The sequence below is a fragment of the Chelonoidis abingdonii genome, chromosome 22 (genome assembly GCF_003597395.2).
Source record: "Chelonoidis abingdonii isolate Lonesome George chromosome 22, CheloAbing_2.0, whole genome shotgun sequence".
NCBI lineage: Eukaryota > Metazoa > Chordata > Testudines > Testudinidae > Chelonoidis > Chelonoidis abingdonii.
The window spans coordinates 12,423,823-12,443,796 of record NC_133790.1 but is presented as its reverse complement, the minus strand read 5'-3'; the positions used below and the strand labels follow the sequence as shown (position 1 = coordinate 12,443,796).

At 40.4% G+C, this 19,974-nt stretch overlaps 1 protein-coding gene across 6 annotated transcripts in view; it reads left to right on the top strand.

The window, feature by feature from the left end:
* Positions 1-19,974, top strand: part of RIMBP2 (RIMS binding protein 2) — a 357,320-nt gene that overhangs the window by 120,415 nt on the left and 216,931 nt on the right. For all 6 annotated transcript variants that reach the window (XM_075059902.1, XM_075059901.1, XM_075059900.1 and 3 more), the window contains one exon: positions 10,162-10,302. In XM_075059902.1, the coding sequence (XP_074916003.1) occupies positions 10,162-10,302 (141 nt within the window). The remainder of the gene's footprint in view (positions 1-10,161; positions 10,303-19,974) is intronic.

Here is a 19,974-nt window from a genome sequence, read left to right as displayed (position 1 = left end):
CTGCGTGGACATCTTCAGAGAACTATCCACGATGACGCCAAGATATTTTTCCTGACTCGTTGTAGCTAAATTAGCCCCCATCATATTGTATGTATAGTTGGGGTTATTTTTTCCCATGTGCATTACTTTACATTTACAATTTCATTTGCCATTTTGTTGCCCAATCACTATATTGTTTTGCGTTCAAAATTGCTAGATATTCCCTTGAGTATTTATACCTCAGCAAGCAGAAAGGGTTTAGCTGTTCATAAACAAATAAATTAAATGTCATGATCTGTATGAAATGTTGTTTTAGACTTTAATGTGATTTTGCATTTTAAAAAAGCCAGGACAAAAGGAGAAGCACCTGAGAGAGAAAGAAGGACTCCTTAAGAAACTAGTATTTAGTCTTATCTTGATCCTGTGGGATGCTTCCCCTGCCACTGACATCAGTGGCTTCCCCTGCCACTGACATCAGTAGCTTGCAGATTTCAGTAGCTGAGGTAACTTATCTAATATTCAGCAACAGAGTTTGGTGACATTTTTTGGATGAATAGGTTATTTGCCAAAGCATGGAGTTTCGGTCAACCCAAAACTAGTCACAAATGTTGACACTAATTTGCTGAATGGTTTCAGCCAAACAAAATTTTCAGGACTTTGCTGTTGTGACATCCTCTGGGGTGGAGTCAGGACTGTGGAGCAGCTGTACTCCCTTTAACTCTCCTGCCTAACCTGTCTCCTACACTGCCATGCTAGTGACAAGCAACCCTTTTTGTTTGTTTGTTAATGTTCGGAGCAGGTATAAAGGGGATAGGGGATGGAGATGAGACACAGGATTCGTCATTTATATTTTTTAGAAGTGTTTTATATTGAAATATCTGTACAGGAGCAATAGTTCCTGTGCATATATACAAGTTTTGGTGATAACTGACCTCTTACCAAGAATACACTATTTTGCTTAGAGTCTTTGGCCTTTAAACTGAATGGGACTGCCTTGCTTAGGACTGGAGATCAGATGTATGGACTTCTGACTCACTTTCTCTCCATCTTCCCATTCTTGTGTGTGGGGTTACATCTTGTTAAACCTTTAAAGGGTTTGTCCCCTGTGGCTTCTTCAACCCAGCAGTTAGCAAGTGTTGCAAAATGTATCCACCCAGGACAAGCCAAAGAAAGGAAACCAGGAGGAAAAACATGAGGGTATTTCAAGTTTCCTATTCATCTGAGGAATGGATGTGAGGAATGCACATGATGCATTACTGTGCATTTAGCTTTAGGGGAGCAGTGTTAGGCTACACATCAGCAGCTCCAGCTTTTGTGCCTACAGCTCCAGAGCATGCGGTTGGAGGTGGGGGCAGGTCCCTCTTTAGGGGAACAGTTCCCTGAGGTAAGAGACTGCTGCAACTCTCTCTGTATTTCAGCAAAGAGGGAACCATCTCCCCTCTGAGTAGACGGTGTCTCCTGTTGGTCCCCCATATTAGATGGTCCTGTGCTGCCTGCCAGGCCTCTCAGAAGTTCATGGGAGCAGCAAGCATAGAGCTCAAATTGGAAAAGCCGAACCCGTCCATTGCTGTCTTGTACTGCATGTCTTTTTGGAGCTTGGTACACTGGGTCTCTGAGCTGGTAGGGCCTGGGTGTGCCATTGCCGTACAATAGACGACGACAGTGTTGCCCACCGCAGAGGATCAAAAATCATAAGTAAGGCTACAATTATGTCATGGAATTCATGACTTCCATTGACCTCTGTGACCTTTTCTGCCCCGGGGCTGGAGCGCCCAGGTAGCCCCGCCCCTGCAAGTGGGGGGGGGGGGCCTGCAGTCATGATGGGTGGACCTGGGAGCTCTGGCAGCAGCAGTGGGTGCTGAATCCGATTACCCCTTTTGTCAGGTATATTTTTAGGGAAAGTAATGGACAGATCACTGGTTTCCCTGAATTTTTGTTTATTGCCTGTGACCTGTCCATGGCTTTTACTAAAAATATCTGTGACAAAAACTTCGCCTTACTCATGAGTCAAACCTCTCCAAAACAGAGACTGGCCCCAATAGATAAAAGAAATACTGTGGTTTTGGTGTGCCGGAATTGTCATCTTCACATCTGCCCTTCTCTCCTGCCCCCCAGCTTCATGTCAGTTCTGCCCCACAGCTGCCCACTCCCCCATCAATTCTGTGACCGGTCATGCCATATTGGCTTCCACTCCCCATCCACTCTGTTTCCCCCAGCCACACTTGGGTGAGCTCCTGGGATTCATCAATCCCTCACCCAAAGGCTGGTGGAGACTGCATCAGGCCTCCCTCTCACCCTCTTCCAGACTGGAGGCATAGCCAGGGGGCTTTTATCCACCTTTCTGGCTTGCTTGAGTGTTGCAGGAGTGGGGAGGAATGGAGAGTGTCTTCATTGTACACAGTCACGGAGGGCTTAAGGGGGTGCAGCCTCCCTGAGCTCTGGGTGGTCTCTCTAGGCAGAGCTGATATCACATAGATGGCTGGTGCTTCTTGTGTATTGCTGTGTCATCGCAGACTGTTTCCAACCCTGCAATTGACTCGTGACTTGACTTGACTGCTGATACTTGACACTTGGTGCTTCTTGTGTCATTGCCAGACTGTTTCCAACCTGCACACTTGACTGTGAAAAAAATCATGAGAATGGCAGCAGTGTGATCAGTTTGAAAATAAATCAATTTATAGGGCTTGTGGCATGTCTGCTATGATAGCAAGATTTATAGCAATGAAATCAGGTAGTAGTTTCATACTAGTGATAATCTCCATAATAATAGATATTATTATATTGTATGGCTAGGATGCTCTAGTCAAGAACCAGGACCCATTGTGCAGGTCCTGTACCAAGACAGCTTACAATCCAAGTCATATGCAGTATGATTGATTACTTGTACCAGAATGGCATTTAAAAGCCACTGTGGCTCATGACCGTGAGTGCCTAGATCAGGGCAGACTGTTAAGAAGCAAACAGGTTGTATGTTCTATACTGAGGTCAGATCTACGCTATAGACCTATGTCAGTATAACTGTGTCACTCATGGGTATGAAAAATCCCCAGACCTAAGAGAGGTAGTTACACTGATCTTAACCCCCCTGTGTAGATTGTGCTTTCCTGTTGACATAGCTACAGCCTCTCGGGGAGGTGGATTAACTAAGCCAATGGGAGAGCTTTCTGCCCTCTGCATTGGAACATCTTCACTTAAGCGCTACAGCAGCACAGCTGTGCCAATGCAGCATTTTAAGTGTAGACCCGCCCTCAGGTTTCACTAGCCAAGTGTCAAGTGTGAACTCCACAAGTGCTACAACAGCCTTAACATGGAGTCCCCTGGAGTACTCTGGTCTATCTTGCCACCTAGGCAAGCTTGTCTTTGTGATAGATGGTCCCTTACACCAAAAATCACAACGATATTCAGGTTACTTCCAGTCCCAAATGACCAGTCATTTATCCCAGGACAATTGTACTTCAGATCTCAAACCTAAGACATCGCTTGTAACCAGTCCTATAACACTAACTAAAGATTTATTAACTAAGAAAAAGAAATGAGTTATTTACAAGGTTAAGCAGGTAACACACACACACACAAATGAGTTACAGTCCTAGATTCCAAAAAGTGACCGTAGCTGCTATAGCTCTATATGTCATTTAGGGCTAACCCAGACTAAGCAGCTTGTGGATCTCTTGCTTTGCCCTCTCCACATTCCAAGTTCCTTCTGCTCAGGGATTTTTATTCCCTTCCTCCAGAGTTCAAACTGATGGGACAAGTTTTGGTGCCTGCCTCCCAGGATGAAAGTAACTTAATGGACTTACCAGTATGCAGGGTGGCCGGGGTACTGGGCAAGGTAGGGTGAGGCTCTGGGCCCCAACAAGAGGCAGGGCCTCTGATGGAAGGGGCTGGGGCCAGACTCCCCACACCCAGCCCTTCAGCGCTGCCCAGCCTGCACTGCCTGGGGCTCCGGCGGCAATTTAAAGGGCCAGGGGCTGTGGTCGCTGCTGGGAGCCCTGGGCCCTTTTAAATTGCTGGGTCCTGAGCAGCTGCCCCATCCCCCCACCCCATCAGTGGCCCTGCCGGTACAGTTGGCTTTTCTTACCAGTATGCCATACCATACCGTACTGGCTTACTTTCACCTCTGCTGTCTCCTCTTCATGGTTTGGGGGTGGGGGACAATCAATGAAGTCTTTATCCATTGATGTTTCACAATGGCTCATTTTGGTTTCAGTGGGCCTTCTTATATGCACAATGATCATGTTACATTAATTAATGCTTCTTTCCTGTTTTAGTTACACAGTTACAGAGGTGTACAATGCAAACACTCAAAATAGCTTTATACCATGTGCTACAGATGTTATAAGTGAGAGCAATGCATGCAGCATCCTAAAAGCATTTCATCAAGTCACAACACTAAACAAATTCTTGTCAATTTAACATCTGTTTTAACAATGCTAACACACAGGTGAGCTAGACTGATTTCCAGCTATGCATTTGTCAGTGCTGTCAGGCCTAGGGGCCTTGGCATGAGATGCCACCTACTCTGCCAGTATCACAACTCCAGTCAAGATTAAGGCCCCATGATACTAGGTCCTGTATGAATGTAGCCCTCAGCCCAGCAGACACTTGGGTATGCAATTAACTTGACACACTTGAGCAGTCCTAACTGAATTCACTGGGACTACTCACATGATAAACTGGTTCACAGCCCTGATTATTTGCAGATAATATAGTAAGAGTGTTTCTGCCTCTGAGGTTGCAAATGACAGGTATCCTGTAAAATATATTTTAAAGAGAGACTAGTACCCTTCAAAAAGGGACATTGATGAAACTTTGTATCTCTACACAGGGTTACCTATCCAAAAGAATATCCACACAAAAAAGGCTGTATTGCTGTAATGAAGGCAGTGTTCTTTGTCTGAATGATTCATTAAGGTGCCTGCTATATGCTGAATAGGTCCCATATGGAGATTGAGTAACTGTCCTATTCAGCTGACACAAAGCGCAGCTTAGGAAACCCATGAATAAATAAACAGCCTTACACTTCCAGGCCCAAGCCTAACATAGAAATGGCAGGCTGTGCAGGGCCACTTTCCAGTATTATTAGCAGTGTCCCAGAAATCCAACATTGGTGATGTCATCAAAATTGAGTTGGCATTGAAGAAGGAATCACATGTTGTATAAGTGCAGACATTTAAAGGAACCAGCAAGCTGAATATTTGTTGTTAATGATTTGGATGTGTGCACGTGGATCAGCTGTGTATACTATTCTGTGCTAATAATAAACCTCCATATGTTCCCAAGTTCTCATATTTATTAGAATTGTTTTTGTGCCACTGGAGGCTTGTGTGATTCTTTTGTTTGTTTGATTCCTTTTAGAGCTATGTTGTGTGGTGTTAAAAATGCCCATTGCTGTTGTCTCATAATGATCAGGTATTGCATCCAAAGAAGTGGGCTGTAGCCCACGAAAGCTTGTGCTCAAATAAATTTGTTAATCTCTAAGATGCCACAAGTACTCCTGTCTTTTTGCAGATACAGACTAACACGGCTGCTACTTTGAAACCAGGTATTTAATAGGCTCTCATGTTGACCACTTTGCAGGTAACAGGTCGTTCATGCAGTCTGCAGGTTTTGTGTGGCAAAAGGGGCTTCAGTCAAAAGATTTCTACAAAACTCAGCTTTGGTGAAAAAGATGCCTTAAAAGCTTTGATAGAACTATTTACTTATACGTATCAGAAAATGAAGCAAATAATGCTGTCTTCCAGATATCTACTATTCTGTGCTGTTTAATACTATTGTTGTTATCATCATCGTCATGATTGATTATGTGTATTGGAGTAGCTAGCACCTATGGACTCCACTCATAGACCAGGACCCTGTTATGCTTCATGCACATAACAAAAAGACAGCACTTGCCCAAAGGAGCTTACACTGTAGCACAGGACAACAGATGGATACAACAGACAGACGGGGAGTACAAGGAAACAGTGGGGGCAATATGGGTCAGCAAGAAAAGCAGCAGGTCTCAGTACACCAACTACTTAGCCATTGTCAAGTGTTCTGTAGACATTACGGTGGAATAGAGTGTGAAGGAGGGTAATGACGTTTATGGGGAGATCTTGCCAAGTATAAGAGGAAGCATGGGAGAAAGTGTGAAGTTGCTTATTTGAAAATGTAACAAAAGGGTGATGAAGGTTGGCACTCTTGGCAGAAAAGAGGCAGGAGCTGATATCTCAATAGTGTAAAAGAGATGGTAGTATAAAATGACAACAAAGAATAAATCAACCCCCTTTTTGCCATCTTATGGTATGAGTCGTTTAGAAGAACATTATATGATCACATAAATGTATGACATTTAATCAGCAAACTTTTACTCTATATTTCTTAATTTTGGAATGTGACTTATGTGCAAATATTATGGGGTGTTGCTCAGACACACCATAGGTAAGGCTGAAACACAGTTTCTGTTTTAAAGCTAATTTTTCAAAGTGCTCTAAAATCCACATGCATAGTTAAATTAGCCAGGAAAATGCCAGTAGATGGACTGGGGGTGAGTTTGTGGTTCAAATGTTCAGTTTATGAAAAGCTTATAAGACATAGGGTCTGCTCTTTTTCCTATGAAAATCAACTGCAAAACGCCCAATAAGTTCAGTAGGATAAGATCATGTCTAACATTGGCCTGAGCTTATAGAGTCTTATAACTGATGAAAAAGTAATTTAATCAACCTTTGGTATGTTTCCAACTGACAAAGTGCACCAGTATAAAGTTTACTGAAATGCCAGAGATGAAAACGTCAGCCAACCTGCTCAGGTCTTCAGATTAGTGAGGCTTTTTATTTAGTTGCAGCAAGATTCATGTGACAACAATGGATTCAGTGAATGGAGATCTGTGAAATATTTAAATGATTTAAAACCATAACTTCCCTGAGAGGAAGATAATTGGCTTACTGTTACAAGAGTAGTGCTTATTCAAGATAAGTGGGGGTTAATTTAATATTGAAAATCTATTTTTAAATGTGTGTATGTCTACACAGTATCGATTTAAAATGTATTATTCATACTGCAGTACTGGTTAGGAACCCCAGTCCAGGATCAGGGCCCCTTTGTGCTAGGCCTTGTACAAATGTAGTAGAAAAGACGGTCTTTGCTCCAGAAATTTTGCAGTCTGAGTTCATGACAAAAAATAGCACTCAGATGTAGGGATGCATGCATGGCTCTATATCTTTTTTTATATGTTGTGTTTAATCCACAGCAGTGAGAACCTAAAACTCACTAAATCATATTATTTCTTTAATTGCAACCTACTCTGTTGATTACAGTATATACCTAGTACTCACTATAGACATACTCACTGATACACAATTACCACACCACACTTACATGACTGGTAATGTGTTGCACTTGTTTTAACTCATTAGGGCTGGCTTGTGAATAGGCATATAAATCTACTAGCTGAGGTCCTGATTCAGCCAAATGGGACTATTCCCAATCTTAAAGTTATCCATATGGTTAAGTGCCTTGCCAAATTGAGGCCTTTGAGGGGAATTAGCCCTTCTGATATTTGAGTTCCTTTCCTGCACAAATTAAGTTTGTTGCCATCCTGCCCTTGCATTAAAATTTCTTTTTTCATCTGGCTTAAGGATTTCTCTGTAGCTCTTGTAATTAGGGACTCTTCTTCCCTCTCCTCCCTCTTAACCTAACTTAGGGCCTGATGCAATTCTAGCTGAAGTCAGTGGAATAACTCACATTGACTTCAGTGGGAGCTGGTTCAGACTCATATAGTTGTTGCTGTGCATTAAGTGTATACTCTCCATATATGTATCTTATAAAATACACAGGCCCTGATTGACTAAGACTATGTCTACCCTATGGGCCTGACAGTGGCACAGCTGTACTGCTGCACCTGCACTGCTGTAAGGTCTCCTGTGTAGCCGCTCTACAGTAACTTCCCACTTAACGTCCTCTCGCTTAATGTTGTTTCGATATTATGACCCTGCTCAATTACAGAACATGCTCCATTTAAAGTTGTACAATGCTTCCCTGTAACGTCGTTTGGCTGCCTGATTTGTCCACAGCTGGCAGCGTTCAGGAGGCAGGGGGGAGGAGCAAGGACGCGGCACACCTTCCTCCCCTGCCTCCTGCCCCCGGCAATCAGCTGGCTTGCAGCGTTCAGGAGGCAGGGGGAGCTGCAAGCCGTGTCCTCTCTCCTCCCCGCTCCCTCCTTCCTCCTGAATGCTGCAAGCCAGCTGATTGCCACGGGCAGAAGGCAGGGGAGGGAGGGGGAGGAACGAGGACATGTGGAGTAAAGGGGGAAAGGGGGGAAAGAAGAGGCGGGTTAAGGGTGGGGGTTTGAGGAAAGAGGTGGTGTGGGTGGGCCGAGGGTTGAGCTGCCGACCCCGGTGCTTGCAGGGAAAGCTGCCACTGCTGCTACACAATGTGCTTCTCCTAGCCTACAGCACCTTCTGCCTCCTTGCCTGCCTCATTGTCTTCAGTGCCAGTGGGCTGTGCCTGTGTGGGGTAAGGCGGGGGCACCTCCCAACTATAGTAGTGTACTGTATGGCAAAAAAAATTTCCCTGAAACCTTACCCCCCCATTTACATTCATTCTTATGGGGAAATTGGAATCACTTAACATTGTTTCACTTAAAGTCGCATTTATCAGGAACATAACTACAGTGTTAAGTGAGGAGTTACTGTATGCCAGCAGGAGAGAGCTCTCCTGTGGGCATAATTAAACCGCCCCCAATGAGCGGCAGTAGCTATGTAGTGAGAGATACTTTCCCACCGACATAGTGCTGTCCTCACTGGCGCTTATGTCAGTCAGGGGTGTGAAATAAACACACACTCCACTGACAAAAGTTTTGTCAACATAAGTGCTAGTGTAGGCAAAGCCTAAGCCATTTGACAGGCCAGGTATGTCCATTGGAAGTGGTAAGAGTAAATACACATTACATAGTGACGTTTATAACAAAAAGTGATTCATTTAAAATGTGATACAGTCCATGATGCAGCATTATAAATTCCCTTTTTTCCCCATTTCCTCTCACTTTCCCTTCTGATGAAGTCACAGGAAATATGTCTTTAGTTGTCATTAAAATTCCTTGACTTGATCCCTGCTGACTTTAGTCAGGCAAAATTCCCTTTTGATTTGAAGTTTTGCCCAAGACTACAGATTGTGCACTTCACCCTTTACCCAAAGCTTACTGAAGTCAGTGGGAGTCTTTCTTTTGACTTCAACAACTCTGGATTGCCCCTAAGCATTGCATTTCCAACTGGCATCTTTAAGCTCAATAAATGATATTCTGATTGTTGTCAAGAAAGGACAATGCTAAGAAAAGTACAGTGGTAAGCATTTTGCTAGAGTTTGTATCTAATCAAACCCTAAAAACTGAGCACCTAGAGAAATTCACCCCTCTGCTGAGGGCCACAACATGCACCACTTAAACCTTATTTTGAGGGCTTATGTTCAGCTTCACTCTTCCTGACCATAGTGCCTGAACATTTGTTCAGATAGGCGCGCTCACAGTCCTGGGGTTCCAGGTGTGAGTAGTAGCATATGGTGTAAGAACTAAACCACCACCTTTGGTAAATTAGTTCCCACTATTCCTGTAGAAACTGAGTTGAATGAAACCAGTGCATATTTTATTTTCACATCTCCACTGTTATAAATTATGAGATATGCTTCAAAGGATTGTTGAAGGCTTATTAATTTAGTCTGGCTTTTAATGTGTAGGATATTTTTATTAACCATCACTTCCAAACCACATATGGAGAGACATGCTATTAAAAACTGGGGTTTCTCAACTGAGGGTATGTGTACCCCTGCGAGTACCCAGAGGTCTTTCTAGGGGTACATAAACTCATCTAGATATTTGCTAGCTTTACAATAAGCTACAGAAAAAGCACTAGTGGAGTCAGTACAAACTAAAATTTAATACAGACAAAATGAGGAAGAAAGCGATTTTTCAGCAATAGTGTGCTGTGACACTTGTATTTTTTATATCTGATTTTGTAAGCAAGTAGTTTTTAGGTGAGGTGAAACTTGGGGGTATGCAAGACAAAGCCAGCTTTTGAAAGGGGTAGTCTGGAAAGGTTGAGAACCACTGATGCAAATCAGATTATATTGTGAAAAAGGTGCATGTTGTTAGCTGTAGTTTAAACAAATGTAAGGATTTACCTGTTTTTGTTTTTTGTTTCCCTACAGTTTAGAAATGATCTACCATATTTGCAACCTGCAGTGCCACAGAAAACATTAGATCGGATCCAATTTGTAGAAGAGAAAACCCAGTTTTTTCAATCTAATGTCACAACACTAACTCAAGAGAATCATCACTGGAGATTCTTAGTAAGTCCTCTCTGGTTATTCTTTTTGTATTACTTTAGCTGAATGGTGAATTTAGACACAAGTGTGATTTTGCAGTCCAAAGATTCTTTAATTCCAAAGGTTGCAGTGAACTAAACTCAGCCTGCTTTATTATTTTTGTTATGCTTTTGAATGTTTCGATACTTTGCATTGGGATCACAAGTTTTATAATAGAGTGTTATTACAGTTTTGTACAGTAGAAACATCTGAAAAAAATAATAGCAAGAATCATATGGACCATATGTATAAATATAGAAGGAGAATTTACCATTGATAAACAAAGTTGTGATGCATTGTCTTGAGCACAGAATCATAGAGCCAGAACCTCAGTTGGTGTAGATCAGCATAGCTCCAAGCTCTGCCGATTTATACCAACTGAGGATCTGGCCCATAGATATCAGTCGGATTGTTTGGTAATAATTCAAAGCAGAAGTTGGATTTATATATTTGTACGTGGCATTCTTGCTATCTACAGATTACAAAATGTGCCATCAGTAGAATATTTTAGAAGAAGTTGTTTTCAGAATATAGTAGCTCTAGTAAAAGAGAACAGTTGTCAAAGACTTTTTTTTTTAAAAGGTGTGAGGAGTAGTGTCTTGTCATTCCTAGAAGGTTTGATGGGGTTGAATTCTTCCAGAAGCAGGTAGAGTGACAGGTTTTCAAGTAGTTTGAAAGCAAATAAATGATTCAGTCAACCAATTGCTTTAAAATCAGAATCTGCTGACTTTTTAAAGTTGACTGTTCAGATCTGCAAATGCAGCATCGAAATTTGATGTATGTAAGTAATAGCTGTGTATCAACTTTTGCTTCTCACTGCACAAGTGGTAAACACATTTTTTGGCTTGGTATTTCAGAGAAGAAATATCATTAAGTAGTGAAATCATATTGCAGCCTTAAACCAAATTGAACTAGTTGACTTATCTTAAATTGTTCAGGGTCAGTTTTCAGTAGAGAATGCAGCTGTGCATAGGGAATTGGACTTATCATGCATGGTGATGGCCTTTTAAAACTTGCCAATTGCCTGAGATAATTAAGGCCCATGATCCTACAATCGGATGTGAGTGGGTGGACTCTTCCATTGGCATGGATCAGAGTGTAAGTTGGGGCTTAAATAAGTATTTGCAGTTAAATAACCTCACTTTCAGCTGTATTTATGGTATTTCGTATAGGCATGTGTATAGGGAACTAGAAGTTGGTTTTAAAAGTCTGGAGTTACCCATATATTTTCCAGTTTTGCCCAAGATAAGCTTCTGAGGGCCACCACTATAGTATCATGGAGTGATAATTGCAATTATACACCTGTTTTCCTGCCCACCTTTCTTCCTTATCAGCAACAGCTATTATTTTAAATTTAGTTTCTTCTGTTGTGAGTCTGCTGTACATTATCTGATTGGTGCTAAGAAGTGCCTTTTAATAAATTGATTGTCAATGCATGTTGTGTTTGTTAGCTTACAGTTTCATTGAAGGTGCAGGATTGGACGGTGCATGGATGAGTTTCATATCATTTTTCTGTTTTCTGCCACATGGAAAAGAAATAGTGACCCATTAGATTCAATAGCGACATATTCTGTAATAAAAAGTATGCTTGAGTTTGGATCTGTTTTGTGGTCTTTCATTTCTCTTGATGCTGCCTTTATTGTGTTATTGTAATAAGTTATTTAGAAAAGAGCAAAAACAAGAAATTGATTAATGTAAAGGAACAGTGAAACTTTGTTAACTGAGCACCAAAGGACCCGCAAAAATCTATCATCAAGAGGAGGTTTATCTTTCACTAAAAGCTGAGCCAAGTTGTACTCTAAACCTCACGAGACACTTTAAAGAACGCACAAGTTAAAATGTTAGTGAATGGAGATGGCCTTTAGTGCGTGGACATATACTGAACAACACTGGGACCTACTTAAAAGTTACCGTAGGTGGGTTACTCCTTGAAAGATATTTAAACTATTTCATAATTCCTGTTGACACAAAGGGAAGTTGCAGATGCTCAGCACCTTTCTAGATGCACTTAGTGTCTTGCAGGATTGGATCCATATTCTGATTTGGGCTTGACTTGGACTTGAGTTCTGTCCCTGGGCCTATCTTCATCTAGCATCGAGTCTCAAAGGTTATATTCAGATGTACTAGTTTAAGAATATAGTAGTTTAGGCCAATTACGTTGTCTGTGTGTTCAAAGTAATTTGAAACCTGGTAAAGCAGGTTCCTGACCCTTGATTTAGATCTGTACCTCAGGACTTAATGTCTCAGCTTAATGCCATTTTATCGGGATATATTAATTTCAAATGAACTGGGACGTCATTACTTTCCAGTACTAAATCAATTGCACATTTTAAATTGGATTTGCAAAACAAAATTTGAAAACTGGATGTGCTCACTTGATCTCATAAAATCCTAACTTTGGCATCTATCATTTTGAGCTCTCCAGTGATAAAGATCATTTTGTCAGCTGTGTGTTAGGTCCTTGTTTTTGGTATATTGAATAAATTGGTAGGCTGACAAATGTAGACTGTAGTGATGCTTCTTTGATATCTTATAGTGGTGCATAAGTTATGCCTGGCTTTGTGTGTGTAGGAGGCGTGTGTCCTGGAAAAGAGGGCCAGGTGTGTAATTTGTTGCTCATGTGTCATATTTATTAGTATGCCTGAAGATACGTAAATATTTTAGCTTCCTTATTTGTACTTCAGTAAATCAACTTCAGACCTTAAAGGAAACAGGATAAATATACATTAAAGTAATGTACAAGCATTAGAGAGTCTCTTTGTTGAAAGAGAAACATTATATACAGGTCACTGTAGGAAGTATTGTCTTTTGTATGAGGCATAATACAGTTCCTAAGCACTGATTGTTATTAACAATCCAGTAATAGTTTTTGCAAGAGTGAAATTTAAGAGAGATTCAACCAATAATGTCTTATAGGAATTAAAAAGGGCTCTATAGAAATTACTTTAATCTCCTTTAGAATTTGTTAATGAATAGTGCAAATCTATAGGTTTTTTTAATTTTGTGGAAGCCTCTCTCAAATTTTATAGGCTAGACAGATAAATAGATGTCTACCCTACAAAGTTATTTTTTGTTGAATTTTAAGGAAGCTGCTATGTAGTGGTGGTGCACACCTGCTAAACAACGTTTGTATTCCACACCATATTTAACTGCATTTCCCTGGTGGTTAGCTGAAATGCTTCCTGTATTTATTCAAGATTCAGTCCTGCAAATAGAACTGCACTGAGTCAAGGACAGAGTCCTGCTTAAGCAAATGGGACACTGTGAAGGACTAAGGATCCACAGATATAGATCTGTTTGCAGGTTCTGGCCATAATTTAAGCCCTTTCAGATCCTTTGGGATTGAAAGCTGCTATTGAACTGTAAGATACTGTGATTGTTAGTGCTGTGAGTAGCATGTATGTTGGTTAGTTATTTGGTATGCATTTTTTGGTTTCCAGATAATACTCAGCACTTACACAGCTTTTGATCTTCAAAGCACTTGGCAATCATTAACAACTAATTTGAAAGAAAATTCCTAAAAATAAACCCTTCTGTAGATAAGAATTAATGAGACTTTTTTTAGCGTGCTCTTCTTATTCTTCTGACATTGCACCTCATGGAACAGCAAGTGAAGGCATGACTCTGACACTGCTTAAAAGCCTGATTTCTGAAGCTTGAGATTCTAATTTTGGTGGGGAATTTATCCATTTGAAGGACTGGATTTTTATTCCATCTGAAGTATTTATGTTTAATATGATGGAAGAAAAGTTTTTAAATGTGATGTTTTGAACTACTATTGATGCGTGCTTTACATCTCTATAAAACGAATAATTATACAGCTGTGATGTGAACTGAATATTCGTTTTTGATGAAAAGTATTCCTATTCAGATGAAAAGTAAAGCCTGTATTATGCGAGTTCTGTTTATTAGAACACATTTGAGAACATAGATAATTGTTAGTAGAGTTATCATAGCTAACATATGGGACCAGATTCTCATACCATTGAAATCAATGTCAAAACTCTTATTAATTTCAGTTGGTCCAGGAATTGTGCCCAAAGTGTGTATTCTTAATGAAGATGAACCCTGAGTGACTAGATGGCTCATGGGATTGATAATGGGGCATAGTGCTTATTATTTGTATGTTGCTAGTTCTAGTCAAGCACACGTTAGATGAGTCGATTTCATAAAGCCTTCCTTCACGGGCAGTGCTAATTGACACCACTCTTTGAAGTCTCAGCCAAGAAATCAAGGGATGAAAGTACGTGAAGACTGAATGACCAGTTTTAGTCCTAAAGATGTTTGGCTTAGGGATATTTGTGGGGGAGTGAAGAAAATTTAAACTGCTGTTGGCTGGATGGTAGCAGCAATGAACTTTAGTTTCCAGGGCTGTCAATCTGGCCTCTCAGAATGACATCAGCTCCTTGGGGATAACATAGTTTTCACACCCATTCATTTTTTTAATCAACTGAAAAAGCGACATCTGCAATGGTACATTTAATCATGTGAATCGAAGGTCAGAAAACATTAGCTCAATTCTCCTTCCTGGTGCATTTTATTTAAACAAATGTTTCATTGCAAGAAAAATCCCATGGTATCTTAACAAACAACTAGATGGAATCTATTTCCACAAATATACATCCCCTTCATCTCTATCATTAGCTTGCTATGTACATAAATATAACTGGGGCTTGCACTAGTTACCCGTTAGTTACTAAGCAACAGTATCATTGGCCTCTGGCTACAGCTGCTAGTAAATGACTTGAAGCTCCCTGATTGTAAATTAAAGTGCTCTAAGTTTGGAATTGAGGCTGTTAAAAGGACACTAATGCAGGCATAATGCCATTTTCCACATGTAGCAACAATGTGTCAGAAGAACTACTCAAGCAGCATTGGTTTGCTGGGTTATGCTTGTATATCAAAAAATTTTAATTACTTTCGTCTTTCCCAATCCATACTGTTCTCTCCAGTACATACTGTTCTTTGTTTTAAGTCTTCCTGTCTCTACGTAAAAGGAAAAACAATATGCATTATGCATTCCAAGCATTTACTTTGTTTTATTTTTTGCAAGGATGGCAATGGTTGATGTTCAGCATGTTACGCAAAAGCTCAGCTGAAAGAAAAATGTAAACATAATTTAAAAGAAATATAAATACTGAGAGTTTGGTTTGCAGTTCAGGACGCCCAACTACGAGGCTGAATGTTAATGAATTACCGCAAAGAAAACAGGCTTCGGAAGTGACATTTAATATTTCATTGTGGATAGACTGCCCTAAAAGGAAACTTACTAAGATGAGTTTTCTTCCCCATTTCCCCTGCAGCACATATATATTTCTTTTAAGGAAGGAAACAATGTCTGTGGATTAGAGCAGCATTTGGCTTTTGATACATACCTCTGTAATGTAATGGCTTGCCATATAGGCATTCACCTTTTTGTCATTTGTGTGTCTTTGTAAATAGTGTTTGGGCTTTTTTGACAGCCTTATTTCCCTTGGCAATGCTGTAATTTTATTCTTCGTTTCCACAAATGAATTTACTTGCATCACCTTTCATTTCTGGTGTTGTTGCTCTGGAAATAATTATTCTCTTTGCAAACGTGGAAATCTGACTTGACTAGATTAACATAGCACTGGTACGATAAACAACGTTCCTATCTACAAGTCATCAAGAGAAAGTTCCATCAAAAGTAGAACTGTATTTAGTTTAAGGGGAAGGGGGGAAGCAAAGTTTGTTCCCCTCTCCCAAAATTCAACAAGCTTGTTACATTCTTTAATGTGACTGCGCTAAGGCTATAAAAGGTATTTAAAACCTCAAGCCATTCGGAAATATGTGGTGTAAGGAAAAATAGACTGAGTCTCCGTATTGAACTAATTAGCTTAGAAGCTGGCTGACCTTTTCTCAATCCCCTAAAACATAGTTATTTCAGTGTTGGGAGTTTTAAAAAGATAGTTGATCTAGTAACACTTTTTCTAATAAAAACATCCTCTTCCCCCCCCTTTACTGTCATGGAATAAACGGGCATCCTATCTTTCTAATGCATTAGATGGTCTGGTTAATATATTCCTGATTCCAAAAAAAGGTTGCAAATAATTCTGAGTAATATGATGCTCCATCTGATGTAAACAGGGAGGAAAAAAATCTATATTAACAGAACCCAGTTTTAAAAATTGAGCTGCCTGTGGCCATCGGTTACTATTGATTTGAGCCAAGAATATTATGCCATGTAGGATTAATGGCCAAATCCTGCTAGTCTTATTCATGTGATGCCAGTGGGAATGCTCACTTGAATAAAGTGAGCAAGATTATGCCCTTATTTGCTATTTTTCTTTAAGATTTGGGGGCCTTCAAGGGTTAGAGATTATTCACCATGAGTTGTCAGGATCGTAACATTATAAGACCCATACATACCAAGTGTTGCAGAATCAGCTGACTGGTGTTGTGGCTGAGTTCAGCCACTCCTCTGCTTTTTTTACCCCAATTGTCTCCTCTTTTCCTTCTCTGCCATTTTGAAATCCAGTATAGCTATACTGATGAAAGCACTAGGGCTGAGAGGAAAGATGATCTTCTGGACCAGGATATAGGAGCTGAATCCATATTTCCTGCCTCGGTCACAAACTCCCTGTTTCACCCAGGGCAGGTCACTAATATCTCTGTGCTTCAGTTCCTTATCTGTAACTTTCTCCTACCCTTTGCTGTGTCTCTTTAGATTGTAAGCACTTTGGGGAAAGGAGTGTCTCATGATGAGCATGAACAACACCTTGCACACCGGGGCCCTGATCTCAGTTTGGGCTTCTAGGTGCCACAGTAAGAGAAATAATCATTCTTCATAAACAAACGGCCTCTTAGCCGACAATTAATAATTGCACAAGAAAAGCTAACTAAATTATTCATGAGACACCTCCCACACCGACACGTGTAATGTCTAATCCAGTCCTATTTATCACATATTTATGAGCCCTATTGTCATCATAAAAGTTATATTTTCCTTGGGTCCTAAGGCAAAAAAATCTGTCCCTAGAATATCAAATGACCAGTCAACACGTCATTTCTTACCTTTTCTTTCTCTTTGTCTCACACAGAATGTTCCCTAAAAATCTGCTTTTTTCTTAATCTCTTTGCTTGATTAAATAGGATAAAACATTCTTCCATTCGGTTTTGTTTAATATGTGTTTTTGTTGGAGATCTTCTGGATTTTTGTGGACAACAATTCTATTTCTGTGGAACTGGTCTTTAAAGATTAGTTTGAGGTACATCCTCTGTCCTTTGTGATACATTCATCCCAAACTCATTACATTTTAGTACTATGAGTTTATTTTTTTTAAACTCATAGCTTTAGAAATGTTTGAACAATCCAATTTATCTTTACCCGATAGGCTGTGGGTGGACAAGTGAGGTGAGTTGTGTTCAGCTCAGCAAGGGTATAATGAGGTATATAAATAATTAGCAACATATATCAAAAACCTTCTGCTTATATAAGGCAAACCCCTGCATAATCCCAAAATCTTCAGTGGGGCTACTTGTTTCGATATGGCAAGCAGGATTTGAATGTCTCTGTATGTGTCTTTCTGTAACATGATAAATACAGTGTGGAATGTAGTCATAAAAGGAAAATAATACTGTCAGAAAAAAGGCCCTCTGTATCAATAAAGTAATAACCTTTTTAACTTTCATTGTTCCCAACTATACCAATAAATTCAGCACTGGAGTGTTATACACAGCTGCAGTTAACAGTAATATCTGCAGTTTATTCCTACAACTACAGTACCAGGAAACAAAAATGACAGCAATATCTTCAAGTGAAGGAAGTCTGACTTAAACACTTGAAACAAATTCTATTAGCTATTACTGTTTTAGCTGACAATAAAATAAACACAATTGTAGACAAAGGCTGAGATTTTTAAGGGAGTCTGAGGGACTAATTTCAGTGAAACTTGGTCTCCTAACTCCTTTTAAGCTCCTTTAAAAATCCCATCCTAATATTCTTATAATTTTTGACATATTTTAATTCATTCACCATAAGAAAACAATTAACTGTTAACTGGAAATAGGTCAAACGATTGCATCTTTATTAAGAATGCTCCATGGGGTTTATGTGGTTAAAAATTCACCTGACCCATTTTTGATGTTTTAAACCCCTTTCCATATTTTTTTTGCAGATTTCAGTGTTTGAAGGTTCTGTCCTAGACTAGAAACACAAGTGCCTGAATACCATGAAAGAGTCTCTTCTCTTAAAACTTTCAATTCAGTTTTGCAGACCAAGGATCTACAGATAGTTCAGATAAGAATCTTAAATTTTGAATGCTTTTGTGATCTGCACCCAATCTCTGAGCTTTGATGTTTTCCCATTTCTGCAGTTAACATACAATAGATGTCAAAATAATTCACCTCCAAAAATAATACTTTCCAGTGTTTTGAAGCTAGATGCATACATTCTTTATTAGTCTTCATAAATAGTAGAAATTAAAAAAGTACTGTTAGTTTGAGGCATACATTCAGCTTGGGCCAGGGCCGCCCAGAGGATTCAGGGGGCCTGGGGTCTTCAGCGGCAGGGGGCCCCTGCTTCAGCAGTAGTTCGGCAGCGGGGGGTCCTTCCACTCCAGGACCCGCCGCGGGTCTTCGGGGCACTTCAGCGGTGGGTCTCGGAGCGGAAAGACCCACCGCTGCCGAACTACCGCCAAATTGGGGGCCCCCGCTGCTGAATTATCACCGAAGAGCTGGAGTGGAAGAAGCTTCAGGGGCCACGGCCCCACGAGAGTTTTCCGGGGCCTCCGGAGCAAGTGAAGGACACCGCTCCAGGGGCCCCAAAAAACGCGTGTGGGGGTCCCTGCAGAGCTCGAGGCCTGGGGCAAATTGCCCCACTTGCCCCCCCCCCCAGGTGGCCCTGGCTTGGGCAAGTTTGTCCTAATCATAGAAATCTTCTGCAGAAAATATTCCATTAATATGGTATTTCAGTCACTTCTAATAAATGTGATAGATATGTCTGGCAAATGCGGACTCCTGTTTTCTGAAAATAAGCATAGAAACAAAAATATTGGGCATCGATTTACCTCCATGTTTGGACGTAGTGCTCTTAAACAACTGACTTCAGCAAACCATGTCTAAAGTTATCTAAAGACTCAGATCATGTGAGCACTGAAGAAATAATCAAGTCAAGACACAGGAAAGACACAGACCCATTAAGATCTAACAGTGCTTACTCCTGGGGGAATTCGGCACCAAAAAATTAAAAATTCTGCACAAATTAATTACAATTCTGCACACAATATTTTAAAATTCTGCATATTTTATTTGTCAAAATAACACAATAAAATCACAACAGTTTCAATTAGTTGGGTAATTTATTTCAAAATACTTGCCAGCAAGTATACAATACAAGTATAACAATACAGACCACAAAAAAGATTCAGGAAATGTTTTTTGACAAATAGGTTCTGTACTTGGCATATTAATGTGGAACTGTGGGTAATAATTCATTTAAACTACAATACAAAACCGTACTTCCTGCACCCCTCAGAAGCAGTGTAAAGGCTTGTGGGAGTCAGGGGAAATGGAGGAACTGAGGGAAGTAATTGCCGGGAAGGAGCCTGAGTATGAACTTGAAGGGTTGTTGGGTGTGTTGGGAAGAGTATGTGTGACGTTATTGATATAAACTGGGACCATATAGAACATGGGTTG